Source organism: Prionailurus viverrinus, unplaced genomic scaffold (assembly GCF_022837055.1).
Source record: "Prionailurus viverrinus isolate Anna unplaced genomic scaffold, UM_Priviv_1.0 scaffold_49, whole genome shotgun sequence".
Classification (NCBI taxonomy): Eukaryota; Metazoa; Chordata; class Mammalia; order Carnivora; family Felidae; genus Prionailurus; species Prionailurus viverrinus.
The window spans coordinates 518213-545460 of NW_025927612.1; the positions used below are offsets into that span (position 1 = coordinate 518213).

At 54.3% G+C, this 27248-nt stretch overlaps 1 protein-coding gene across 2 annotated transcripts; it reads right to left on the minus strand.

Moving 5' to 3' along the window:
* Positions 1-1517: 1517 nt before the first annotated feature.
* HAUS7 (HAUS augmin like complex subunit 7) lies at positions 1518-27248 on the minus strand. Of its 2 annotated transcripts, none has more exons than XM_047847487.1 (10): positions 27120-27248; positions 26128-26243; positions 21557-21624; positions 18745-18806; positions 10054-10145; positions 9359-9517; positions 9150-9246; positions 8377-8589; positions 7224-7338; positions 1518-1653 (listed from the first exon to the last, which is right to left on the minus strand). In XM_047847487.1, the coding sequence occupies exons 1-10, from the start codon at positions 27216-27218 to the stop codon at positions 1586-1588; spliced, it is 1089 nt and encodes a 362-aa protein (XP_047703443.1). In that variant the 5' UTR covers positions 27219-27248; the 3' UTR covers positions 1518-1585. The 2 variants fall into 2 exon arrangements, with proteins under 2 accessions (XP_047703443.1, XP_047703441.1); XM_047847485.1 differs by having other exon boundaries at positions 9359-9520.

Sequence of the window (27248 nt, forward strand, 5' to 3'; positions counted from 1 at the left end):
CGCATTCAGGATGGGACCTCAGTGTCGCCCCAGTGATCTTGGGGCGGCTTCCGTGCTGCCTGGCCGTGGCTCACACATCTCACAAGCTCATCCCCACCAGGAAGGGGAGATACTATCCGTTTCACAGGTGCAATGACCCGTACTATCTAAGAGACCCTTAGCAGAGGCCGCCAGGAAGGAGGGAGAGAGGCGGAGCCTGACCTGGCAAGCCAGGTGGGCTCCAGCTGAGCCAATGTGGCTCCACCGAGTGATGAAGGACGGGCAACGCGAGAGGTGGGGGTACGAGGCGGCCTCGGCAGCGACCCCAGCCCCAGGACCATGGGAGGAGAGGTGAAGCCCAGCCCCTCCCGGCCCAGGCTCTGGGGCCCTCCCGGCCCACCTGGCTCAGTCAAGGGCAAAAGGCACATTCAAGACAGGTAGAAAGCAAGAAGGCCCTCCGTGGCCAGAAAGTGGGTGGCACTGTCCCGAGTACCTCGTTCCAGAGCAAGCTATGCCAGCCCTTGGTTGGTGGGTGCCCGCGGGCCCAGCCACCCACCAGGGGCACGGGGAGGAAACAAAGATGCTGGCTGTGGCCTGCCTGCCACAGGCCTTCGTGGGTCCCTTGGACCGTGAAGCTGCTGGCGAAGCTGGACAATGGTGACCCTGGGCCCGCCCGTCCCCCTCCCTCCCTCAACAGCCTTCCCGTTCGGAGCAGACGCAGGGAAGTCGAGGAGCAGCGGGCGCAGGAGCAGGGGAGGCTCGTAGCCAGGGCAGGCCTGTGAGGTGGGCCAAGTGTTTAGAGGGAGGCCCCTCCACAAGCCCCTTCCGGCCCGCCGCCGGGCTGAGGGAGGCAGAGGCCCCGCCAGTGGTGCCTGTTCCCATGCTCGGAGGGAGGGAGGTGGCCACGACAGGCGCACTGCTCAAGGAGATACTGGGTCACCCTGGGAAGCCCAGAGAGCAGCTTCCCGGACAACCAGTCAGGCCACTGGCAAGAATTTCCCAGGCGGGTGCAGGGAGCCCTGGGGAGGGAGGAGGAAACACATGCCCGCCCACTCAATTCCAGATGCGCTGGGCGCCGGGTGTCGGTGGCTGGGCCCGGGGTCTGCAGGGAGTCCTCACGTGGGACCCCAAGGCCAGTCACAGTGCAGACGGCAGTGGGGCGGTCAGGTCCCATGGTGAGGCGGAGACATCTGAGGCTTGGCGTCCCCAGGTTTCACCAGGCAGGGCAGGAGCAGAAGCAGTGCCAAGGCCGCCTGGGACAGCAGGAAGCCCAGAGCCCGGGATCTGGGACACCACCACGGGGAGAAGGGCAGACTGAACAGTGGGGGAGCCACGGCCCCCTCAGCCCCAGCCAGACGGCAGAGGGGAGGAGGCAGTCAGGAGGCGGCTTCTTGGAACCCGAGCTTTCCTTTCTGTCCAGCTCAAGTCTGCCCTCTCCCTCCTTCTGTCCCAAGCTACCGATGGGGCTGATGGGGCTGCTCCCGCAGAGCGTGCGGCTGTAACTGCCTCTCCCGCCTCAGGGCTGGCCCTGCGCCCCACCCCCCCTCCGCCCCCTGCCCCTGCGGCCAGGCCCTGGCTCCTCAGGGCAGAGCTTCCAGTCCCCAGACTACTCCATGTCTTTCAGACTGTCATTGAAGACCTTGTATTTCTCAGTTAGTTCTTCCATTTTGGTGGCTGCAGACAGAAAACAAAATACAAACAGTAAAGTGAGCCCTAGTGCTTCCCGGCCCAGAAGAGGCCACTCCGCACTCCCCTCCCCCCCAGCCAGGCCCACACTGTGGTTCGCTGGTTCTCCTCCGGCCCCGGGCCCGCCTGCGCCTGGCGCTCAAAGGGCTTGCAGCCCGGGCGCCCGGCTCCCAGCGTGCCCCCAGACACCGCCGGGCCAGGAGCTGCCCCTGTGGGTGCCAGGCCAAGCCCCAGGTCAGGTTCCACTCACTGGGCCACGTCCGTGCCCGTCCCCACTGTCGCTCCAGAGCCCAGGAGCTGGGGCTTTCTCTGATTCTGCCGGTGTGTTCGATCTCGGTCAGAACAGCAAGCTACGCACGCAAGCAAGGCAAATGCCACGCGCCTTAGCTGCCCTCCAGCCTGCAGGCGACTGCCACGACCTGCTACCCGGCTCTCAGGGAAAGGAGATGGCACCATAATTCGCAACTGCCTCCTGAGGTACCAATTTCAGACAGTGACCCCTGGGCATGACGTACAGGGACTTTCACTCACACCCCTCCCCCACCCTGGGGGCTCGGGGCACCACTCTGGGCTCTGCCTTAACTTAAATAGACACCTACTCCTTCTTCCGTCTCCTGGCTGGCCCTCTGCCCTCCCACTTGGCAAGGTCTCTCACTGACATTTGGTCCTGCCTGTCTGGAGGGGGCCCCGACGGCCCTCCCCACTTGTCACCAGAGCCCCCACTGGGTGCAGCTTACCGCCCTGATCACACTTCTCCACCGATGGGCTTTTCCCAGGTCCCTCTGGGTGCAACCTGCCTCTCCCGAATCCTCAGGCCATCCCCACCTCGAGCCCCACTCCAGCTCCACTCCGCCCTCCGTGGGCCGCCTCAACCCCGGGTGCTCCATCAGTCCGCACCCCTCCCCTTTGTCCTGGGCTCGCATGGCTCAGAGCTGTCTGGGCTCTGGGTTTAGGCCAGAAGCCCCCGCCCTCCGAACGTGCAAGGCATTAGCTTCTGGAGGCCGCCAGCTTTGTGTCCGCAAGCCTGGACCCCGGCACTGGACCCAGGGGTGCGTATTTTCAGTTCTGTCCGCGGTGCACTTGGAATCCAGAGACACCCCGTCAGCTCTGCGCTCACTGGTCCCCGCCCTCTATTCTCCTTCCTCGCCTTCTCTGGAGGGCCTGCTGGCCACGGGCCGCTGAGATTGCTTATGCTTGCTGTCACTTTGTTTCCCTGTCTCTTTTCTCTCTATTCTCACAGATTTGTTGCTGCTCCTGCTGCCCCACCCCCCACAGAGCTCTTTCCCGTGATGTTTTTCAACACTTTTAACTTCTAAGAGTGTGTGCTTGTTTTTCTCTTTGTTGGTGTTTCCTAGTTTTCTAGGTTAGGGTTTGCTGCAAAGTTCTCTTCTCTCCAAGACCCACGAGCCCTGCTGGTCCAGGTCTCTCTTCTCTCTTCTCTGGCGTTGGTCCAGGCTGGGGAGAGGGGGCCACCCCCGCTCCACTCTGGGGGAGACACTCGTGCCCCCCAGCAGGAGCCCCGCGGGGCGCAAGGCAATGGAAGTGGCCTTCCTGCCCTGGGCCCTCGGGCCAGACAAAGGTGGGCTTCTCCTGCGCTGCCGGCCACACCGGGGGCCCAGGCTGCCGTTCACGTCAATCATTTTCTTTACGTGACAGCAGGCTAAGGCCTCACTGGCAGCACCGACCTGCCTCACTGGCCTGCTTTGCCGGCTCTCTCCCCTTCCGGCCCGCCCACCACTGCCCCTCTCAGGGCCGCTGGCCGCAGGGCCCTGGGCCAGCGGCAGCTCTGGCAGACAGGCTCCCCCTTCTCCCTTGGGCCGTGGCTTTCTCCATCCGCCGCATGCGACCAACTGCTACCATCCACCCCTCCACGCCGGTGCTGTCAGCTCCCCTCCGCTGCTCTCGGCACCGAGGCAAAGGGGGCTTCGGGTCCACCCGGTCGACACGGTGACTAGTGAATGACAATGGAGTGGGCTGCCCGCCCCACGTCACCAAAGCCCGCTCCGCGCACGCAAGGGCACAGCTCAGGACTCAGGCTCGGCAGGCACTCCAGCCCCTCGCTTTGGGTTTCTTATACTGGGAAGGGAGGTGGCGCAGACACACGGACCTTCCCCCGCCGCGGAGCCTGAAGAGGTCACGGAGGCCGAGGCCCTCAGTTTGTCAGATGGGAACAGGGAAGGCGGGAAGGCCGTTCCGACTGGCCCTGGCACGGAGGTGGCATTGACCGCTTCTCTGGGGTGCGTCTGCAGCCTAAGGACTCAGGTCGAACAAAACCTAGGAGCTGCAGCGATGAGAGCCGAGCCCCGGCCCTGCGCCCCGGGCGCAGAGCTTTCCCTCACTACTGTCCAGACCTACAGGACGCCAGGCTCTCCAGGGCGAGCAGGCAGTCCTGTGCACCCAGCAGTCCTGCAGTCAGGTGAGACGGCACACGGCAAAGGGCGGTAATGACCGCTGTTCTATTAATGACAGCACGGTTCAGAAGCATTTTATTAACAGCAATTAAACACAGTGCAGGGGGGAAGTCACAGTGACAGTGGTGACCAGGAGGAACGTTACGACCGCTTTTCAAATGGACGATTTTGTGGGAGTCAGTCAGGAAGAAGAGAGACCTTTGAGTGCCCGGTATACACGTGGCAAGTATTCATGCCAAGGCCAATGCCGGCTGCCTGAGGAGAGGGCTGGCTGGAGAGTCCGTGCAAAGGGATGACTCAGAAGATCTGTGACCTAGCGCCACTCCTTGGGGCTGTGCCGGGGGGGGGGGGGGGGGGGGGGGGACACATTTATAGGCGAATGCGTCCACCGCTACCGCCTGAGGCAGTGGCTAAGAGCTGGAGCCTGGGAGGAGAGGCTGGGGAGCGAGGACTTCCGACAGTCCTGGCAGGGCCGCATGTGTGCCCACGGCTGTGCACGTACCCAGGAGAGACCCGACAAGGACCCAAGCAATCACCTCGGGCTGACCTCGAGGCTCGGAGCAAGCAGGAAGTGAAGGAGAAGGAAACATCGTGAACTATCTGGCTGAGTGTTGATGAAAAACGAAGCTACACGTCCAAGAAGCTCAAAGAGCTCCAAAGGGGATAAAGCCAAAGCAGTTCACACCAAGACAGATGATAATGAAAGTGTTCCAAGCCAAAGACCAGGATGATCCTGAGACCAGGAGGAGAAGAGGGGCTATAAAAGGGTCTCCATGAGATCAGCAGCTGGTCTCACATCACAGGCTACGAAGGCCTGGACACAGACTGTGGCCCACACAGCCTAACCGTACAATCTGACTCTCTACAGACCGAGCTTGCCACCCTCAGCTCCATGGCGATGAAAATGAACCAATTACGGAGACCGACGTGGTAGATGCGTCTCACGGAGACATAATCATCAGAGTCAGGATGGCAGTTAGCCATAGACAAGAGGAGACACCCGACCTGGGACAGGGCGGCACCTGAGCCCGGCAGGGGTGGAGGGGTGCGACTATTTCGTATTTCCATCCCTATGAGTTCAGGTTCCTCCCTAAACACTGTGTTTTGTATTTAAAAAAAAAAAGACCTTTTCGGAATGCACATTTCCATAATAAAACAATAAATGCACTCGGCCGAAACTTTAATTGAAACTAAATGCAGGCACACTTTTGGCCCATCCAATAACAGAAATGCCAGAAGGGCCCGATCTAGCACTGATGAGGACGCACGAAGACGGGTACCGCGTGGCCTCAGCGACGGAAACGGGCCTCGCTGCCGTGACGCCAAGAACCGCATCCTAAGGACACGATCTAACATGGGAACACTGCATCTCCCGAGCAGACTGCCGGGGGGAGGGACGTGGAGCACATAAGTGAGCCGTGCTCATGATGCAGACTGTGAAAACTGGGGAGCAGGATGGACGAACCGTGCATGAACTAGACCGCCCCTGCCCCTGCTGCAGACGCTCGCCCTCTGCCAGGGGCTCATCCACATTATATTATATTATATTATATTATATTATATTATATTATATTATATATAATAGTAAAAAGCTGAAAATGACCTACAGGCTCAATAATATAAAATGTTAAGCAAATTACAGCAAATACATGGATAGAATAGCGTTTCACAATTAAAGATATTATATTACTTCAAGGGGTGCCTGGGTGGCTCAGTCAGTTAAGTGTCCAGCTCTTGATTTTGGCTCAGATCATCATCTCATGGTTTGTGAGTTCAAGCCCCACATCAGGCTCTGTGCTGACGGTGCAGAGCCTGCTTGGGATTCTCTCTCTCCCTCTCTCTCTGCCCCTCCCTGGCTCATGAGCGCACTCTCTCTCTCTCAAAATAATAAACTTTAAAAAATGTTACTTCGAGAACATGGGAAAATGTTTATAATATTTTTAATGTGTTTTTTAATTGCTTTTAATGTTTATTTATTTTTGAGAGAGAGAGAGAGAGAGACAGAGCTTGAGTGGAGGAGGGGCAGAGAGAGAGGGAGACACAGAATCCGAAACAGGCTCCAGGCTCTGAGCTGTCAGCACAGAGCCCGACGCGGGGCTCAAACCCACGAACCATGAGATCATGACCTGAGCCGAAGCTGGACACTTAACCGACTGAGCCACCCAGGCACTCCAATGATGCTTTTTTTTTTTTTTAAGTAAGCTCTATGCCCACTGTGGGGCTTGAACTCACACCCCCAAGATCAAGACTTGTATGCTCTAGTCACTGAGCCAGCCAGGCATCCCAGGAAAATGCTTTATAAAATGGTCTCAGGGAAAGAACATAATATAAAAGTTTATATGTGGGGGGCCTGGGTGGCTGAGTTGGGTAAGCATCTGAGTTCAGTTCAGGTTATGATCTTGCAGTTCGTGAGTTCGAGCCCCACGTTGGGCTCTGTGCTGACAGCTCAGAGCCTGGGGCCTGCTTCAGATCCTGTGTCTCCCTTTCTCTCTGTGTCCCTCCCCCATTCACCCTCTGTGTCTCTCTGTCTCTCAAAAATGAATAAACATTAAAATAAATAAATAAATAAATAAATAAATAAATAAATAAATAGAACTGTATATGTGCTGTGATTACTTACACAAAAAAGTAAAAAATGATGACAGAAAAAAGAACAGAGATAAACAGACCAAAATACTAACATCAATCATCTCTGGGTCATCAGGTCATAAACGGTTTTTTTTGTTTTTTGTTTGTTTTGGGGTTTTTTTGGGGGGGGGGAGGGGAGCACAAGCGGGGAAGGGGCAGAGAGAGGGGAATAGAGGATCTGAAGCAGGCTCTGCGCTGACAGCCTGACAGCAGTGAGCCCAATACAGGGCTTGAACTCACGAATCGTGAGATCGTGACCTGAGCCGAAGCCGGACACAACCGCGTGAGCCACCCAGGTGCCCCAACAAACTGTTTTTACCATACCTCCACACATCTCTGGGTTATCCCAATTTCCCACAATTAATTTTTTTTAATTTTATATCCATAGAAAGCATTTTTTTTCAAAGGAGGGAAAACCTTATGCATCCGAAGAAGCAGCAAGCAAGGGGCAGTCCCCAGCTACTCCCCAAATGCTGGTCGAGCAAGAAAGGGCCACACACGAGGCGGGCGACCACATACCTAGACTCGTGAGAGAATTGCTGCCGCCCCAACAGATGCGCTCGTCCTGCTGCTGCTTCGCCATCTGCACGGCTTCTGCCGAGGTGTCGGTGACCTGCGTAACCGCTCTCAGCAGCTGTGAGGGAGGGGGAGTGGCACAGAGGCATCAAATGCTGCTGAGCCCACCTGCAGAAGCCATCCCCTGCTTCCCCCAAGGGCAGCTAGAGAGTCACCAATCAGAGTTCTCCGTCCTCACTCCTTTCTTCTGGGCCCAGTGAGGATGCCGCGCTATTACGTGCCCCATCCCACACTAGTGGCCCAGCAAAGCCAGGGCACGATGGGAAAACCCATGTCCCAAGATAACAGAAGGGCCTCTCCAGTGGGAAAGGCCTGTACCCCATGGGACCCTGTTGGCAGAATGGTGGAGGACAGGCCAGACGGAGGTTTGGAAAGTCTAGGAGTCTTTGTGTTAAACCGACATGGTGCTCGCTTAGGCAGCACTTAAGCTAAAATTGCGAAAAACCAAGATAAATGCCATGGAAGCCCTGAGCCAATGTCAGAGTTCCACGTGTGGCAACTGCACTCATAATCACAACCAACCCAGTGTTTTAGGCTGGACTCTAGGGATCTGAAATGTGAAACAACAAATGAGGAGGTAAATATTTATGTAGTCAGCTGAGCGGCGTGAGACCACTTTTTCCCATCTGTGTGAGCTGGGTCAAGAGCACAGACAGGCAAACGTCTGGCCGTCTGGCTGGCATAGTTCCTGGTCATACACAAGAACGAACTGGCCACGATACATTTGGGTATATCATGAAGACAGAGTGACCCCAATACAGGGACAAAAAAGCTAGAGGCTGGGCTAAGGGTCCCATATGGTCCACTAGGACCCAGCACAGGCAGTACACAAACCTCTTCTGGCCCCAGGGTCTCAGCTCACCTAACAGCCCCCTGAAATGCGGTAGGATTCTCAGGGAACATCCACGTCGGCCCTCCCCCTTCCACGGCACCAGGAGAAGCGCCCTCCCCAACCTGTCCAAGCCCCAGGCTGAGGGCCAGAGCCCAGCCGTGCCAAGCCCGGCCCAGGCCCCTGCCCTCGTGTGTGTGCGGCTGGGGGCTGCGGAGGCAGCCGGGAAGGGAGGGGGGGAGCGGGGCAGGAAAGGGTGATTCTTACTTGGTTGCATGAAGTCAGGGTCTGGTGCACGGCCTGGACGATGGGGCCACACGGGTGGAGGTAGGGGCCCGGGCGCCGGCAGCACTCACCCAGCTCGTCGTCGTAGACTTGGAGGAAAGCCACAACGAGCTGGTGGAAGTCAGAGATGACCAGGCGCAGCTTCTGGTCCAGGGTGCTGGTGTCGGCCCCGCTCACAGCGCCCCCTTGCTTGTGCTGCTCAAAGCACAGCAAAGCCAGAGGTAGAGGGGTCCTCGAGGCCCTGCCTGCCCCTGGGGCACCAAGTCTCCTCCCGCGTCAGATACACAAGACCGGAGGCAGAGAACAACTTGGTTTTGCACAAAGCCGCCCAGCTTCCAGCCTCAGCGCAGCCGCTGCTGCCTGTGTGGGCCTCAGTCTCCTCCCCAGGAAGAAGAGGACAGGCCAAGGACTGGTGGGAAGGCCATGTGCAAGAGAGCCCGTGAAAGGCCAGACCTCAGGACCTGGTGCACAGCCTCCGTGAGGCCGATATCTTCCATTCTTCCGAAAGCCTCTCCACATCTGCCCAGAGTTTGCCTGCCTCTCCCCTTCACATGGGCTGAGCACCCACAACATTCTAGAAGCCATGGAGCCCTGCGCGCACACCACCTCACTTAACCCTCACAACACATTCGCTGTAAAGGTGGGGCCCCTGAGGCGGGGGAAGTAACGTTCCTTGCCCTGGACACAAAGCGGGGCCCTTGCAGTCGGGCCCTCAGCCCCAAGCCCCGCGGCCCCCGGGAGCCAGCACCCCTCACCTCCACCCTGAGTGCCTGCAGTTTGGCGGCGCTCTCCTGCAGCTGCCTGCCCAGCTCCACCACGTTCACATCCTCCAACTCAACGCAGGGGCTGGCCCTGCAGGGAGAGGAAAGAGGATGTGCCCAGCTGTGTGCCATCGAAGTCATCAGAGCACCTGCCACACAGGGAAGGGTGTGTCCCGGGTAACGGGACCAAGTGGGACACGTACCTCTGCCACACACCGCTCTGCTGCCTAAGGGCGGGCTGAATGTCCAGGGACCATGGCTCACACTCGGGACTCAGGAGCGTCTGCAGGTGGGGGCTGGAGAAGAGCTCCCCCAGAAGCACCTCGTTCTTCTCTCTGGTGTCCTCTAAGTGCTCCTTCACACTGCTGGGGCATCCCCAAGGCCACGCTGTCACTGGCCACAGCACAGCCTCCAGATCTGCTGAGGCCCCCGGCCGAGGAAGCCCTCAGTCCCCCAGGGGAGACCCCAGGGGCAAAACGAGACCAGGCAGAGAGGCCGGGAGATGATGTCTCCGCCAGTCCCTGCCCTGCTTTGGTGGCCATGACCAAGCCCCATTCCTGTGAGAGCCCGCCTGCCTGCAGGGACAGCGCGGGCACCCGTGTTCCTCCGCAGGCCAGCCTGTCTTCTCCGAGGCCTGCAGAGCACCTTCACACCGACAGCCCAGCACCGTGAGCACTGTGCTGTTAGCACTGTCCCACGGGGACGTCCTTCCCGGGCTCACACCTCGCCACGTGCCAGTGTGCAGCTGCCACCACCAGAGTGGCGAGTAAGACCCCGGCTGGAGACATACGTGGTGGTGGGCCTGGGTGCCCAGTGGGCCCCCCAGCCCTACCACCTCCAGATGGAGCTCCAAGGTGCCTACCGGCCATTCTGTGGAGAGCCCGCCCTGAGCCTTTACCTGGAGCGGCTGCAGCATCCGGCAGTCAGGCTCTGGACCCCATCCAGCAGCTGGTTCATGAAGCGCAACTGCTTCTGGGCGCAGGCCCGGCCCTGGGCAGGGAAGGGCGCACCCACTCATTAGGCCAGACGTGCTGGGGGGTCCCCTGCCCCACACCTTGCCCTGCTGGGGCCAGTGGGAAGGAGTGGCCTGCACCAGCAACTCCCCGCGCCCGACCCGGCAGCATTTTGGAGTGGCTTGGGGCCCACGGCCTCAGGGGCTGCTGTCATTGAGTGCTCCCAGCCTCGGGTGGTGATCATGCCCGGGACCAGGCTCTGGGAAGTGCAGCGGAGATATACGGGAGCAGGGCTCCGGGGCAGGGGCTGGGGGCTCACGCGGTTAAGCACAGGACTCTTGATTTTGGTTCAGGTCGTGGTCTTGCGGTTCGTGGCATCAAGCCCCGCGTCAGTCTCTATGCTGAGAGTGAGGAGCCTGCTTGGGACTCTCTGTCTCCCCCTCTCTCTGTCCCTCCCCTGCTCTCTTTCTCTCTCACTCTCATAAACAAATACACCTTTGAAAAAAGAAAAGGAAGATACACGAGCACGTGCCCATCACACAGCCCACAGCACAGCTTCTTGGGTGGTTGTGTGGAGCACGGCAGGGCCTGCCGAAGGCAGAACACGGCCCGCAGGGACTGAAGCCGCTCTGTTCCTCAGGAGCGCCCCCGGGCGGAGGCTTATTCTCCCTGCAGACTGTCCTCTGCAGCCAGGAATGGCCTGTGATGACCCTTCTCCTCACAGGAAGAACAAGTGGCCAGACTTCACGGCTGACAGAGCCCCCCGGCCTGAAGGCAGCTGGGATTCCCAGCAGGGACCCACCTGGCCAGGAGCTCAAGGCTTCAAGAAGGAGAGGAGACTCACAGGACCCAAACACTTATAAGCTGAGAGGCCCGGTCCGCTCCAGACAGCCTGGTGTGAGCAGTGGTATCAGAAAGAAAGCCGGGCCTGCCTCTCCGTTTTAGATCTTCCCTGCCGCTGCCCTCACAGACGCACTATTCTGCGGGATGCCACAAAACGATTTGCTCAGCTGGCATCACTATAAAGCCCTCCAAGAAGCATCTGCACTTAAAGTGGGCATGGAAGGCACAGGCTGTGGTAGAAGGGCTGTGCGGTTCCTGGCGGCATTTCAAGCCAGGCAGCCCCGGCTTGGGGAGTAGATTTGGGGACAGGAACGTGCTCTGCTACGTTTACAGCCCAGCTCCCTCTCCATGGGTGCCAGGCCTCGTGCCTACAGCTGCCTGGCACTTCCCTACAAGCCTGGCTCCCGGCTGTGTAGCCACGTCAACAGGATCAGTGGCTCTGGAAGCTTCTCAGTCTAAAACTGGGCGATTGGGCCCGGTCAGTACCTCCTGTTGACCCATTCTCCCAATCTGGCCAAGTGACACTGAGCCCGAGTAACATACCTGAGGGCAGCATGAAAGCAGAGGCAGAGGTTGGGACACTGTCTAGACAGGAGACAGCCCAGACAGAAACATGACAGCAACTATCACTCAGGACCTCACAAAGCCTTGACCAGTGGCCAGGGCTGGGCCACCCTGCCTGCCGTGCCCTCCTCGGCACAGCCCTGACTCTGGTAGCCCCCCGAATGCCCGGGAAGAGACTGGCATCCCTGCTCTGGGCTCTGCCAGCCAGGTCAGGACCGGGACTGTAGTGCTGAGCCCACTGGGCGGTCCCAGCCTATGTGTCCTGCCCGCTCCCTGGTCACGCTCCGGCAGCCTGGGGCACTCCTCTCCTAGAGGTGTTCCATTCCATTGAGCTGCGCTGGTGATTTGTATTTGAGATGTAACGCACACACCATGAATTCACCCTTCTTAAGTACATAGTTCAGGGCTTTCTATGACAGTCACAGAGCTGCACAGCCCTTACCACTAGGTAAGCACAGGACATGACCATCGCTCCCCAAAAGCAATCCAGTCCCCATGAGCAGTCACTCCCCATACCCCATCCCCCCCACCCCCGCCAGCCCTAGCCCCTAGCACCCACTGATATCCTTTGGCTTCTATGCATTTGCCTCTTCTAGACACTTCCTATAAATGGAATCTTACATACGTAGTCTTGTGACTGGCTTCCTTCACTCAGCATAATGTTTTCAAGGTTTGTCCACATAGTAGTTGATTCTTTATTATTACTTGTTTATCCACGCACCGATTAATGGAAATTTCAGGGCTTTTTCCTACTCTCTGTCTATTAAGTAATACTTCCTGTTCATGTACAAGTTTCTGTGTGGCCAGTCCTGTGGGGTCCGCAGCTGGCAGTGGGAGCACTGGCCGTGAGGCACGGTTTAGAGGAACCAGCAGGACTGTCTGCCACGGTGACTGAACCGTCTGCCACTCCCAGCAGCAACGGATGAGGGCTCCAACCCATCCTCATCGATGCTTGTTACTTTCCTTTTTGTTTGTTTTTTTTAAATCCTAGCCCTCCCACGGCACATGAAGTGGGATCTCATCGAGGTTTGGGGAAAAATGTATTCAGCTCCTCTGCCCAGTTTTCTGTTGGCTTCCCTGTCTTATTATTATTGAGTTGTAAGAACTCTTTATGGATTCTGAATACCAGACCCTTATCAGATATATGATTGACAAAGATTCTCTTTCATTCTATGGATTATCTTCAATTACCTTCAATTTCTTGATGTCCTTTGAAGCACCAGAGTAGCTCATTTTAAGGAAGTCTAATTGATCTATCTTTTTCTCTTGGTTTGTGCTTTTGGTACCAAAATGGCTTTTTAAAACTGTTATGAACCCATGGATTTGAAATAATGTTGACAGGCCTCAGTCTACTGCGGTCATCATCCTTCCGATGCGTTCATCATCTCACAATGTTCCCTCTCTGGCCAATGAGGGCTTCTATTGATAGCTGCCTGCTGAGTCCTTCAGATGTAACTGTAAATCCTTGGATGCCTGCCTTGTTCTCTTGTATAACAAAGTGTTCCTGACTCAACTGGTACATTTCCTGCCCCAGGCCTTTGTTACAACTGGACTGTCATTGTTCTTGTCCTTTTAAGAGGATAAAGCAAGGAAACACACACACACACACCGCAACACACACTCAGGTTTTAAGTTAAAATACATTAAGAGCTCATGCTGATATTCCCAATTCAAATTCCTACAGGGTTTGACCAAACCTAATTATCTTATACCCATATCTCCATATCTCCTTTCTCCCATGCCCCCCACCAACTCCCAGCTCTCAACAATGCCAACATGAATTATTTTGTTTTTATTTTTTATTCCATAAAAAGGAATGAAGAACTGATCCATGTTCCAGCATGAATGGCCCTTGAAAATATCGTGTTAAGTGAAGAAGTCATTACAAAAGGCCACATACCATATGACTCCATTTATATGAGATAAAGACAGGAGAGTAGCGGGTACCAGGGCCTGTGGGTAACAGGGAGTGATGGCTTAATGGTCACGGGATCCCCTTTTAGGGTGATAAAAATGTTCTGGAACTAGATAGAGCATGCTATGGTTGCACGACAATGCGAATGTACTTAACACTGATTGCACACTTAAAAGTAGTTCAGACGGTAAATTTTACGTTATGTGTATTTTATCACAATAAAAAATATTTTTTTTAAATAGAATAGAACCCTTCAGAGCTTGCTGGGAAATTTTTTTAATGGTTAAAATGGTAAATGTTATGCTATGTGCATTTTACCACAATGAAAAAAATCTTTAAAGATAAAAAGGAAGGGAGGGGTTCCGGTTCCAGGTAAGATGAAAGGACCAGCTTCCTCTCCCACTAAATACTCACCTCTCAGAGCAGGACAGAATGTATGTGGCAGGTGTCTATAGTCTCAGAAGGGCAAGTATCAGCAGGCATGTCAAGGACGCATGCCAGAATCCTAGGTGACCATCGAGGCTGGTGATGATCTAGCATGTTCTCTCCTCTGGTCTCTCTAGACCTGCACTCAGCCCAGCTCAAACCCAGAAGGGAACATAACAGTACAGACAGAGAACTCCAGAAAAGGAAAAGGAAACCCCTAACACTCAGAGAGAGTAGGGGAAATCTCCAGGCTCTTTTCTCTCCTTCTACTCTGTGACCCCAGACCCCAGGCAATATCATGGCACTGGTGGCCGCAGCAACAAAGGTGGTTACTAAAAGAAAACTACAGAAGCCAATACTCTGGGAGCAGGGAATCTTCCTCTCCATTCAGTGTGGTGCAGTCACAGAAGTGGGTGCTTTATGGCTGCAGGGCAGCAAAGGAGAGCCCTTTCCCCCAGGAACCAGATAGTATCAAAGAGAGGACAGGGAGTGACAAACTAGAGAAAGGGATCCCATAAATATGTTTTGAATGTCTGGGCTCACCCCCACCCGTGCAGGGGTAGATCTGATCTCCAGGAGCATACCGACAAATGATCACAGGGGAGAGACCGACACCAGATCCCAGGCTGACAGTCAGGCGGTCCACATGCAGGGAGGGCCTGAACAGTAGCACAAAGGCTGTGGAAAGCAGGCCGACCCTGGAAGCACAGGCCAGAGAAGGAGGCAGAACGTGCAGCTTACGCCTGACCAGGTCAAGTACCTGCTACAACACAAGTATCAACATTCTTCATAAAACTCAACAAGACCCAGAGTCAAAGTCAACGTGCGTGAGAAAAGACAATGAACAGACGCCAATCACAAGATGGCACTGATGTTGGAATTACCTGACAAATTTAAAGCAGTCATTATAAAAATGCCAAGTAAGTAATCATAAGTTCCCTTGAAACGAAAGTTAAAATAGAAAACATCAGCAAAGAACCAACTTTTTAAAAAATATTTTTTAATTTATTTTGAGATAGAGATAGAGAGAGCATGAGCATGGAAGGGGCAGAGAGGCGGGGGAAGGGGGGAGAATCCTAAGAGAATTCCCAAGAGAATCCCAAGCTCCACACCATCAGCACACAGCCCAGTGCAGGGCTTGAACTCCTAAACTGTGAGATCATGACCTGAGCGGAATTCAGACCTTAACCAACTGAGCCACCCAGACACCCTAAGAAACAATTTTTTAAAAAAGTATCTTTTTTTTAGAGCTGGAAAATAAGAATAACTGAAATAAAAAACTAAGTGATGAACACAATAGCAGAATTGAGGGTACAGAGGCAAGAGTCAGTGAACTTGGAAACAGATTAACAGAAACTATCCAATGTGAGCAACAGAGAAGGGAAAAACATTTAAGAGCATCATGGACTTGTGGTACAATAATAAAAGGTCTGATAAAATATTTGAAGGAGTAACGGCCGAAAACTTGTCAAATTTGGGAAAAGACACAAACTTAGAGATTTGAGAAGCTGAACGAATCCAAACAGGAAAGCCAAGGAAATATTCGCACAAACACATAAATTACTGAAGACTGATAACAAAGAGAAAGAAAAAAAAGTTTTAAAGTAGCAAGAGAAAAACAATGTATGACCCACAGGAGAAAAATTACCCAAATGACTGCAGATTTCTCACTGGAACCTGTGGAGAGAAAGAACTGCCAGCCCAGTACCCAGTACCCACCAGGAATAAAGGGGAACACTAAGAGAATTTGGACCCAGCAGACCACTTCTAAAAGAATTGCTAGGGGTACCTGGGTGGCTCAGTCGGTTAAGTGCCCCACTTTGGCTCAGGTCATGATCTCATGGCTCATGAGTTCGAGCCCCGCATTGGGCTCTTGTGTTGACAGCTCAGAGCCTGAAGCCTGCTTTGGATTCTATGTCTCTCTCTCTCTATGCTCCTCCCCTACTCTTTCTCTCACTCTTGCATGCTCTCTCTCTCTCTCTCAAAAATAAACATTAAAAAATTAAAAAAAAAAAAAAAAGAATTGCTAAAGGCCATCCTTCAGACAGAGGTGAAAGGATACCAGAAGGAGACTTGGAACATCGCAAATAAAGGAAGAATAAAGGACAAAACCAGATAATCAACTCAGTAGATGCAAAGAAAGCATTTACAAAAATTCAACACCCTTTCATGACAAAAGCACTCAACAACTAGGAATAGAAGGGAGTATCCTCAACCTGAAAAAGGGCATCTATAAAAAATTCACAGTTAACATCATAGTCAAAGGTGAAGATCAAATGCTCTCCTCCTAAATCAGAAACTAGGCAAGGATGCCCACTCTTGCCACTTCTATTCAACATTGTACTGGAAGTGCTAGCCAGAGTAATTAGGTAAGAAACCGAAATCAAAAACACACAAATTGAAAAGGCAAAAATAAAACTATCTCTATTTGCAGATGACACAGTCTTTTATATAAAAAATCCTAAGGGAATCCACTAAAAAACCATTAGAACAAATAAGTTTAGCAACGTGGCAGGATACAAGAGCAATGTGCAAAAAGCAATTGTATTTCCACACCCTAGCAATGAGCAATACAAAAATGAAATTAAGAAAACAACTCCATTTATAATAGCATCATAAAGAATAAAATACTTAGGAACAAATTTAGATGTATATACTGGAAGCTACAAAACAGCTTTTAAAGAAATTAAAGAAAACCTAAATAGGGATGCCTGGGTGGCTCAGTCAGATAAGCATCTGACTTTGGCTCAGGTCATGACCTCACAGCTTGTGAGTTCGAGCCCCACGTCAGGCTCTGTGCTGACAGCTCAGAGCCTGGAGCCTGTTTTGGATTCTGTGTCTCCCTCTCTCTGCCCCTACCCCTACTGAGCACTCTGTCTCTCTCTCAAAAATAAATAATAAAACATTTTTTTTAAATTTTTTTAATTAAAGAAAACCTAAATAAATGGAAAGACAGTCCATGTTCATGGATAGAAAGACTTAATATAGTTGATGGCAATACTTCCCAAAACAATCCACAGATTCGACACAAACTCCATCAAAATTCCACTTGGCTTTTTTGCAGAAATTGACAAGCTTATTGTAAAATTCATGTGGAAATTCAGTGGAATCACTAATAAAAGCCAAAGCAATCTTTAAAAAGAGCAAAACTGAAAGATTCACATGTTACAACTCACTACAAAGCTACACTAATGAAGACAGTGTGGCATAAAGTCAGACATAGATCAATGAACAGAATGGAGAATCAAGAAATAAACCTTCACATTTCTAGTTAACTGATTTTCATCAAGGATGCTAAGACAATTCAATGAGGTAAGAATGGTCTTTTCAATACATGGTGCTGGGAAAACTAAACAGCCACATGCAAAAGAATGAAGTTGGAGACACACTTTACACCATACATAACTAACTCAAGATGGATCAAAGACCTAAATGTAAGAACTAAAAATGATAAAACTCTTAGAAGAGGGGCACCTGGGTGGCTCAGTCGGTTGAGCATCCGACCCTTGATTTTGGCTCAGGTCATGATCCCAGGGTCATGGGATCAAGCCCCGCGTCAGGCTCCACACTGCTTAAGATTCTCCCTCTCCCTCTGCCCCTCTCCCCCACTCATTCTCATTCTCTCTCTTTAAAAATTTTTTAAAGACTCTTAGAAGAAAAGATAGGTATCTATCTTCGTGACTTTGGATTTGGCAACGCATTGTTAGCTATAACGCCAAAAGAACAAGCAACAAAAGAAGAACATACATAAATCGGACTTCATCAAAACTAGAAAGTTTTGTGCTCTAAAGTATAATTCCGGAAAGCGAACAGACAATCCACAGAATGGAAGAAAATGTTTGTAAATCTAATATCTGACATGGCTTGTATCCAGAACATATAAAGAATTCTTACAACTCAACAATAAAAGACAACCCAACTAAAAAGTGGGCAAGGGAACTGAACATAGACACTTCTCCAAAGAAGATATCCCAATGGCCAACAAGCCCATGAGAAGACACTCAACATCATTAGCCACCAGGGAAATGCAAATCGAAACCCACACACCAGGACGACTGGAATGAAAAAGATGAACAAATTTTGGTGAGTATGTGGAGGAACTGGAACCCTCACACACTGCTAGTGGGCATGTCGAATGGTGCAGCCACTTTGGAAAACAGGTTGGCACAACATTCTTCAAACCGTTAAATGTACTACATTTACTACGTTGACCTGTCACTACCACTCCTAGCTATGTACACCCAAGAGAACTGAAAACGTGTCTTCAGTTAAAAACATATACACTGACATTCATGTTATTATTTAATAGCCAAAACGTGAAAATAATTATTTCAAGAGTTTGACAAGATTCTAAGGGTAGGGGTAGGGTTCCTTTGACTGATGCAGGTGTGGATCAGGGTCACCTCTGTTCAGAAAGTTGCAGGGGGCCAGCGAGTCAGGGAAAGTGCATGGGCTTAGACCAGAGGCCTGGGTTTGAGGCCAGGCTCTGTCACTGGGTGACCTAGAGCAAGTTGTCTGACACTTCCCCTGTGAAATGGGGCTAAGATAAGTACCTAGTGCCAAGGGTGAGCGTGACAGCTACTGGCATATAAAGTACCCACCACAGTGCCAGTGCATATGAAGTCACTGACCGAGGACAGGATGTGCTCTGTCCCTTCAGTCACCATAACCAGAGATCTGCCTCGGGCCTCCTCAGTGGCCTTCCCGCTTAGCCCTAGGGGTGGCTGGGGTCTGTGCAAGGGAATCCTACTGATTCCTGTCACAGGGGGCTGAGGAACAGTGGCTGGGATGCTGGCTTCCTGAGGCCAGAGGAAAGATACCCCTCCTACCCCTAACCCAGCCTCACCGAGGTCCCCAGCCTGTGGGGACGGAGAAGACCCTCTCTTACCTTTAGGAGCTCCTGGTCATCCAGCCCACACAGCATCAGCTCCTGGCCTAGTCTCACCATCTCTGTCAGAACACAAGGATCCTATTACTGCAGAGGCCCACCCAGGCGGGAGAGGACACCGTGCGCTCAGGGGCACACCGACACGCAGAGTGCCGAGCGCCGCTCTGGGGACAGTGCTCCCGCTCCAGCATGGGTGGGCCGGTGTCCAAGAGGCCAGGCTGGGCCCAGAAGGCCTAGGTGGACAAGGAGGCGGGGACAGGATACCTAGGAATGCCTCTGGCTGTGTGACCCGCATCAGTTTCCTGGGCTGAAAATAGGGCATCACATCTGACGTTCTTCCATATAAGGAACACTGTCTGGCTTCTAGGAGAAGCAGCCAGCCTCCTGAGGAGCTGACAGAGGTCTGGGAGCCTTCCTACAGGCCTTTATCATCATCGTCTCCTTTCACCTTGCCGGCAGCTCTAGGAGGCAGACCTCAGCTCCATGGTACAGATTGGGAAACTGAGTCACTGCCTGGTGCCCAGCCACACCTTACAGGGTTCCCTGGGCATTTTCTGAGCAACCATCTGGTACAGAGAGAAAGGCCCAGACTTGGAGCTAGAAAGCCTGGGGCCAATGCCAGCTCTGAACCCCCGAAGTAGCTCTGTGGCAGTGCCCTTACTCCTTCATGGGCAAAGCCCATCTCCTACGCCGACATGGCTCAATGATCCAACAGGCCTAACTCTGGCATCTGCTTTGGAAGGTTTGGTGCAAGAAACGAGCAGAGCGTTTTTGTGAAAGCGCTAGTAATCCTGGAAACAGAGTACAAATACCAGTCATACCCCAAGCATGCCTACTCTACCCACAACCCTTAACCCCAAACCCTCGTGTCCTCCACAGCTCCTCTCCTGCTTAGGCCACGTCCAAGTCTCGGTGAGTCCGGCCAACCCCCCCTTCACGATAAGCCTGGGATCTGGCCAACGCTCTACCTCCACTACCACCCCATCCCCATGTCTTGCCTGAATCACCGCAACAGCCCTCCAGGGCTCTCCCGGCCTCCGCCTGGGCCTCCTGTTCGCAGCTCAGCGGCCGTAAGGCCCCTGCGACACCACAGCTGTAAGCTTAAGTCAGGCCACAGCTTTCCTGACAATAAAAACTGTCCTTCCATGGCCCACAGACCTAGCCTGATCCGGCCCTGTGGCCTCTCTCTCTGCCCTCGCCCCACCACTCTTCCCTTGCTCTTCACTCTGCAGTGGCCACCCCGGCCTCCTTGCTGCTCTTCACAGCTGCAAGGCACATGCAAGCCTACCTCAGGCCCTTTGCACTTGCTGTCGTGTTACCCTGAACACCATTCTTCCTGAGATCTGCCAGGCTCACTTCCTCCCTTCCTGCAAGTCTGTGTTTAAAAGGGAGGCCTTGGGCACCTGGGTGGCTCGGTCGGTTAAGCGTCCAACTCTAGATTTTGGCTCGGGTCACGATCTCACGGTTTGTGAGATGGAGTCCCATCTCTGTGCTGACAGTGTAGAGCCTGCTTGGCATCCTCTCTCTCTCTTTCTCTGCCCCTCCCCCGCCCATACTCACTCTTTCTCTCTCTCAAAATAAGTAAATAAATATTTTAAAACGAAGAGAGAGAGAGGGAGGCTTTCCCCAACCATCTTATATCCACAGGAGCACCCTTCACCACCCATGCACCACTCTGCCCTCACCTGGCTTGCTTTATGGCACTTCTCACCATGCAACACAGAACTTTGCTGCCTCCATCTATCACCTGTTTCTCCCAGCTGGCACGTAAGGGCCGTGTGAGCAGCACCTAAAACGATGCCAGGTGCATGGGAGACACTCCACAAATACCGGTCAAATGAATTCATGAATTGTCCGAATCCTCTTTGGAGGATTATACCCTTTGACAAGCACCCATGTCCTACCACCTGCTCTGACACTTGGCACGCTTCCCCGGGTGGGTGAGGCTGAGGCTGTCACCCCAGCTCTACAGAAGAGGAAACTAGGCTGGGGATGGCGAGGTCGAGGCTTTGGCTGGACTAAGGGCACGGTTAGTACCTGTGGGTGGGTGGGTGTGAAAGAATTCAGATGCAGGCTGATGGCCAGGCTCACCTGGCCTTGACGTGGTCCCATCAGTAGGAAAGTGCCGGCCATAACACAACGGGGAAAGGGCAGCACCGCTGTGCAGCCCAGGCCGGTCCTTCATGCTCCAAGACACGACACCCTGTTCTTCTGGGCCATTTCAGCCTCGGGGACAACTGTCCCTGGATAACTAATCTGGCAGTGAAAGCCAGGGCCTGCACTGGGGCTCCAGGGTCCAGGTCACCCGCCCTGGAGTAGATGGGCCAAACACAGGCCCAGGAAAATCTGACCTTTGGAGACACCATTGTGAGGACTGTCCCCTATCCCCTTTTGCCTAACGTTCATCACCAGATTAAGAACCGTTTCTGCCAACAAAAGATCGAAAAGAAGCAGTTACAAGACAAGCCCTATGGAGAGCTATCAAGCGTGCACACGGCAGAAAGATGGGGACGGAACCACCAGTGGCATCGGCAAGAACCAGTCCCCGCTTCCGGTGCCCTGGCGGGTGGGCTGGCAGGGTGACACATTCTTGGTCTCATTCGCATGCCCCTGTGAGAGGAACTCTCTCACTGGCCTACGCACAGGGTGTGAGTGTGCCCTGATTCTAGAAGGCTCTGGCAAGATCTCCAGGGTGTGCGCTGGCCAGAAGTAAACACCAATCCAATGGGAAATTCACTCCGTCTTGCTAAGGAGGCCACGCACAAGCTCAGAATCCACCCCCCAACTCCAAAGTCCTGTAACGCAGACTCACCTTGGATCTTCACCTCGACTGGGGCCCCCTTTAATGAGCTGAACTTGTCCTGCCAGGAGGGGCAGACCCTGCAGGCAAAGAGCAAAACTGGTCAGTCCTGAGCGGGCCGCAGAGGCTCCTCGTGACCTCTCCCCGCACATGCTCTAAAAAAGTGAATTACTTGTGCGTGAGCTAAACACCACTGAAATGTTCACTTTGATATGGACGCTTTTATGTGATGTGAATGTCAACTCCATAAGTTACCAGAGGGAAAAAAAACCACAAGATATTTCTGCAAGTGAACCTCAGAAATGTGGATTTGAACACTGAAATTTAAATTCTCATGATAAACAAAATGACCACCCAAGAGGAAAATCCTGATTTCCTCAGAGCTTGAAGCTCGGAAGGAACCAAGGGGTGGCTTTTCTTTCAACCATGCTGCAGGTTCATTTGAAGGCTGTCCACCAAGGCCCTTCCTGCCCAGGCATCCTTGAAGCCCTGCCTGGGTGTCCCCTGGGAAGCTGGGGGAGGGCCAGGCCCACAGACATCCTGGCATTCCTCCATCACAGCAGGACCCGGGCACTGACCTTCCACTGAGCTCCCACCTCCCAGACCGCAGGCCCACTGAAGCCAGGAGCCAACTTTTCATTTTATACATCTGGGCTCTAATGCCATGGCAGCCAGCACAGAAAAGGCAGCCAGTGTGTATTAACAAATGAATAATCAGGGCCTCTTGCCATGGAATAATGTGCCATTAGTAAATGCCCATGCTTAGCTCTTTCAACGGAAGGATGTTTTCTCTTTTTTGAAAATCTTAAATCAGCAGGACATTAGGCTCCAGTTCACACCTTTAAACCATTTGGGGGCTCCTAGTGTGATAGGTTCTGGGATCACAGCCCCAGCCCCTGGGTTGGGAGACAGCAATCCCAGCTGTCCCCCTAGGTCCAGCAGAGCCCCAGCCCTGATGATACCAGATAGATACATGGGACAGTGGCCACTCATAAGCATCTTGCCTTAAGACACCGAGCTGATGGGCAAAACCGTTTCCAGAGACCACATCCAAAGGCAAGCGTCATAAGCAACACACGGCCCAGGCCCCCCAGACTGGGTCTCCTCCATGATCACGGGACTATCTGAACACTGCACCCCCAGCCCCTAGCACCAGGCCTAGCACAACACCAAGGCCGTGGGGACATCGCTCCAGCTGCTGAGACTAACACCTGCCTGCCAGGGAGCCTCAGGAGCTGGCTGCCAGGGCAGGCCCCCCCTACAGAAAGATGCAGAGGCTCTTTCCACAGGACAGTGGGGACCGGGACTCCACTCTGCCATCATGGTGTAGTGGCCTGCCAGCCCTAGGGACCTGCTGACTTTGCATGGTAGAAAAGGGCAGGGCAGCTGTTCCTCGGAGCGGGCTCACTTCTCCATCCTTGGGGCCACACCTCCGAATGAATGCCTGCGTCCCAGGCCACACCTGCCCTGACAATACTGGGACCCTGGGAGTTGGTGGGGCCACCCTGCACCTGAGGCCCCGGGCTCCACGCCGCAGAAGTACTGCAGAGAGGGAGCCTCAGCTATATCGCCTGTCTTCAAGACTCACTGAGGCAACCAACTTTTCTGCCAAAAAGGGGTGGGGCAAAAGGAGTGGGAGAAGGAGCCCCCCGCCGTGTGAAACGCTAGGAGGCTGGGCCCTGGGCCTGGTTGCTGGGCGACGCTCCCACTCATAAGGCGCCAAGGAGCAGAGAGCACTCAGCAATCCATCAGGCTGGACCACAGCAAACCACTTCAACACACTAAAGAACAAATCCACAAAAGACTAAGCGACCTCACTTGGAAAGGGCTTTCATTAAAGTTGATTTTCCCGAAGCAGCAGGGAGCAGGGCAAGAAGGAACGGCACTCAAAGCCTTGAAAAGCAAGCACAGCTCTTTAGGAGCCAAGGAAAGCCAGGCACCCTGAATTCAGCAATGCAGGGGACCCCGTGGCCCTGCTCTGCCCCACGCTGTGGGCCAGCTCGGCACACGGGCCGGCCAGAGCCAGCACGCTGAGCCCCACGGCCGACACTAGCTACAGCTCCCAGGTTCCACTCGGAGTGGGGTGAACACAGCGGCTGTAAGCAAGAGCTGAAACGCAGAAGCCACATGCAAAGAAAGCCTACATGAAATATGGGAGAAACTGAACTCTATCCAACCCTCTTTTCGGGCCCTTGAAAGGCCCAGGGCACTTTTGCCAGGTTGCGATCGTAAGAAGCAATTATCCGTTCCCTGCCTATTCCTTCAGAGGATTCAGCTTCTTGTATTTATAAAAGTACTAAAAACACTTCAGGAATGTACCCATACACTCCCATGCATCCCTCTCTGGGCAGCAGGTGACCCAGTCCCCAGCATCAGATTGGGCCAGGCAGATCTGGGCTCTGTCTACGAGAGCCTCTCCAAGACGTGGCTGTGGCCTCTCTCGTTCTGGGAGAACGCTCGAGACCCCATCCCCACTATTGCCTCTCTTCCTGGATTCCTGGACCATGCACTGGTCCTTCCAGGGCTGGCAGTGACTGTCACATGAGCCATGTGTCGTTCCAAGCCAGCCTCCTGCCATCCTGGGGCTGTTGCAACAGTCTCCATCTTGGTCTCCCTGCCTCCAGCCTCTCCCCTCCAAACCCATCCACCACAGAACCCCCAAGTCACCTTACCAAAGCTTCCAACTTCAGAAGGTCGCTCCACGCTGGCCCTGCCTAGAGCGTGAGGTACAAAGGCCTTTACGCGGCTTGCAAGGCTCTGCATGAGCTTCCCCAAAGCTGCTCTTCAGGACACTGCTGCCCAGCTCTCCCTCCCACACCTCAGTCCCTCACCCCTGTTGAAATGAGCACCCGCCATTATCTGTCCCCTCCCAGATCAAATGCCACCTCCTCCTTGCCAGCACCCATAACATTCAGAACACAGAGATATGCCCAAGTCTGGGGCTCATGCCTGAGCCCTTTGCAGCACTGGAGTCCCCGTTCCTTGAGGACACCCGTCCGAGCCTGAGGCGCCCAGAAGGACACATGGGTGTGCATGTGTCCATGCACCTGCTTGTCAGCCCACAGCCTGGACCACACGTGTGGCCTGGGGCTGATGCAGGAGTCCTACCTGCTACCTGCTCTCCAGCAGCTCCCAGTACTTTGCAGAGCCAGACAGGACAGCAGGCCAAGACAGAATTCATGGGCTGAGGGCTCTGGTAGCGATATGCTCAAAAGGTTGTAGGTATCCAGGGGAAAGATGGATATGTTTTGCCCTGGGAGCTGGGGAGAGTTTATTTTTTTTTATTTTAGAAAGAGAGAGAAAGGGAGAGGGAGAGGGAGAGGGAGAGGGAGAGGGAGAGGGAGAGGGAGAGAGAGAGCGAGCATGTGAGCCAGGGAGAGGGGCAGAGGGAGAGGGAGAATCTTATGCACGCTCTAAGCTCAGCATGGAGCCGGGCTTGATCCCACAACCCTGGGATCATGAACTAAGCTGAAATCAAGAGTTGGATGCTCAAGTGACTAAGCAACCCAGGAGCCCTTGGGAGCTACTTTAAAAGGAGTCGGGCCATGTGAGCTGGGTCTTTGAAGGCCATGTAAGAGAATGTGTAACATGCAGAGACCTGAAGGGTGTTTCCAGGAGGGAGAGAAAAGGTTATGAGAGTGCTCTGAGGCCTGGAAGACAGGACAGGCTGCTGGAAATGCAGAGGCCCTAACATGCAAATGCCTCCTCTTCCTCCCAGCCATTCCCTGGACACCCAGCCCAGGGCAAGGCCTGCTGCCGTCCCGTGGCCTGGCAAGTACACCAGCTGGGTGCAGGCTGGATCCTTGCTGCTCCAGTACCGGGCGCCTGCCTGGGCATCTTCCTTAGCTGCAAGGGCAGACAGGCAAGGCTGAAGAGGAACAGGCCCACGCCTGGCCTCCTGAGAGACTCCCGTACCAACCGTGCCCACTCCAGAGAGGGCCCCGGGGTCACGCCCAACAGTACAGGAGGCTGTTCTCCATGAGGCTTGGTCAAGCCTTCTGCACTGCAGCCTTAAAACAGATGCTCAGCTCAGGGGCTGCTGCTCCTAAGGAACAGACTTCCCTTAAGACTTTCTGGATCTTTGCCCTTGCCATCTGGGCAGGCTTTGCTCCCCCTGCAGAGTGCCAGGCACACACAGCAGGGCACACCTTGACCTGAAGGACTGGGAAACAGGGTCTCGGCCCTGGTTGTCACTCCTCAGTGGCAAGACGTAAGACAGTTCACAACTCCAGACTGAGAATGAAGGGATGGGGGCCCTGTCAAGTCTGAAACTAGTAGAGCGAGAAGAACACTCAGAAGCACCACGCAGCACTTCAGCAGGGCAGCAAATGGCCCACTAGAGCCCTGGTGTGGGGGTGGGGGCAGCACCTCCAAGGCAAATTTGAGCCCGGCTTTCGTGGGGCTTCGTGGCTGGCACTTCTTTCCCAAACAGCTGTTCTCCTGATGTCCAGGGGTAAAGGTATGAAGCCCTCTGGGAGTACCACTGCTTGTAAAAATATCAACCCCTGCCCCTTCCCCAGGTGGGCTGAGTGGCCCCGAGGGGGGGTACCCCAGGGACTGGGAGGAAGAAACAAAGATGTTACCGAATACACATCCACTCCAGGATTTCCAAGCGGTACTTCGAGGGACTACACAGCAGTTCCTGAATGGTCTTAGGTTCTGTGATATAAAGACCCTCCAGGACCGGGCAGTTGAGGTCCTAAGCAAGGAAAGGGAAAACCAGGAAGCTTTAGAAAGTCTGACCGAAGGGCAGAGCTGCACTTCTGCGCTCATGCTCTCCATGCACCTTCCCTCACACCAGGCTGGTGAGCACACGCGCTCCCCACCCCCGCGGCCGGCACGCGGCCAGCAGCGCTGCCCCTCCCACTGTCCTTCCGTCTGGCCCAGAGTTCAATTCCCCTCGTTCTCAGCCCACCTGCAGTGGCCTGCCACCCCGCCTCCTCAAGTACGCCCCCTCCGCGCAGTGTAACCTAGTAGCAACTAGGGGCTTTGACGAGATTGACAGATTCTGATCCCGGCTCCCGGCTAGGGGACCCAAGGAAAAGTCGAGTGAGAGCGCCCGTAGCGCTGGTCTGCAGGGGACGGGAGGGGGACCGGCGAGGGGTGGGGCGGAGTAGAAGCAGGGCGTGCGGGACCCCGGCCGGCGGTCGGACCTGGTGGAGCGGGTCTCCTCCCCACGGGCACCTGACTCCCACTCGACAGGGTGACACGGACCCCGCCCGTCCGTCTCCCCCTACACCCCGCGAGCTCCTGGAGGCCAGGGCCCGTGTCCTCCCCGCGTCTGCGCTTGCTTCCTGCGCCCAGCCAGGTCCCGCAGAATTCCTGCAACACAAGTTAAGGGGCAGCACCCGCGTGGCGCCAGCCCGAACTACCAGGCACGGACCACGCAGACGGCAAGCGTGGAGGCCCAAGAAGCAGAGACAGGTGCCCCCCAGCCGCCCCTGCAGCGGGACACAGGCCGCAGCCGAGAGCTAACACAAGGGCGGGCGCGTCGCGCCGCCGACTTCCGCTGTAGGCCCTGCCCTCCCCGCCGCCCGGCCGCCGCTGTCCGGGTGGCTCCCTGGGCCCGCGGCACCTTTAGCTTCGCGAACACCTCCACGGCCGCCTTGAGCACGCCGTCGTCACCCTCGTCCCGGTAGCCGCCGCCGTCCCCGCCAGCACCCAGTCCAGCCATGTTTCGCGCTCTGAATCGCGCCCCGCCCCC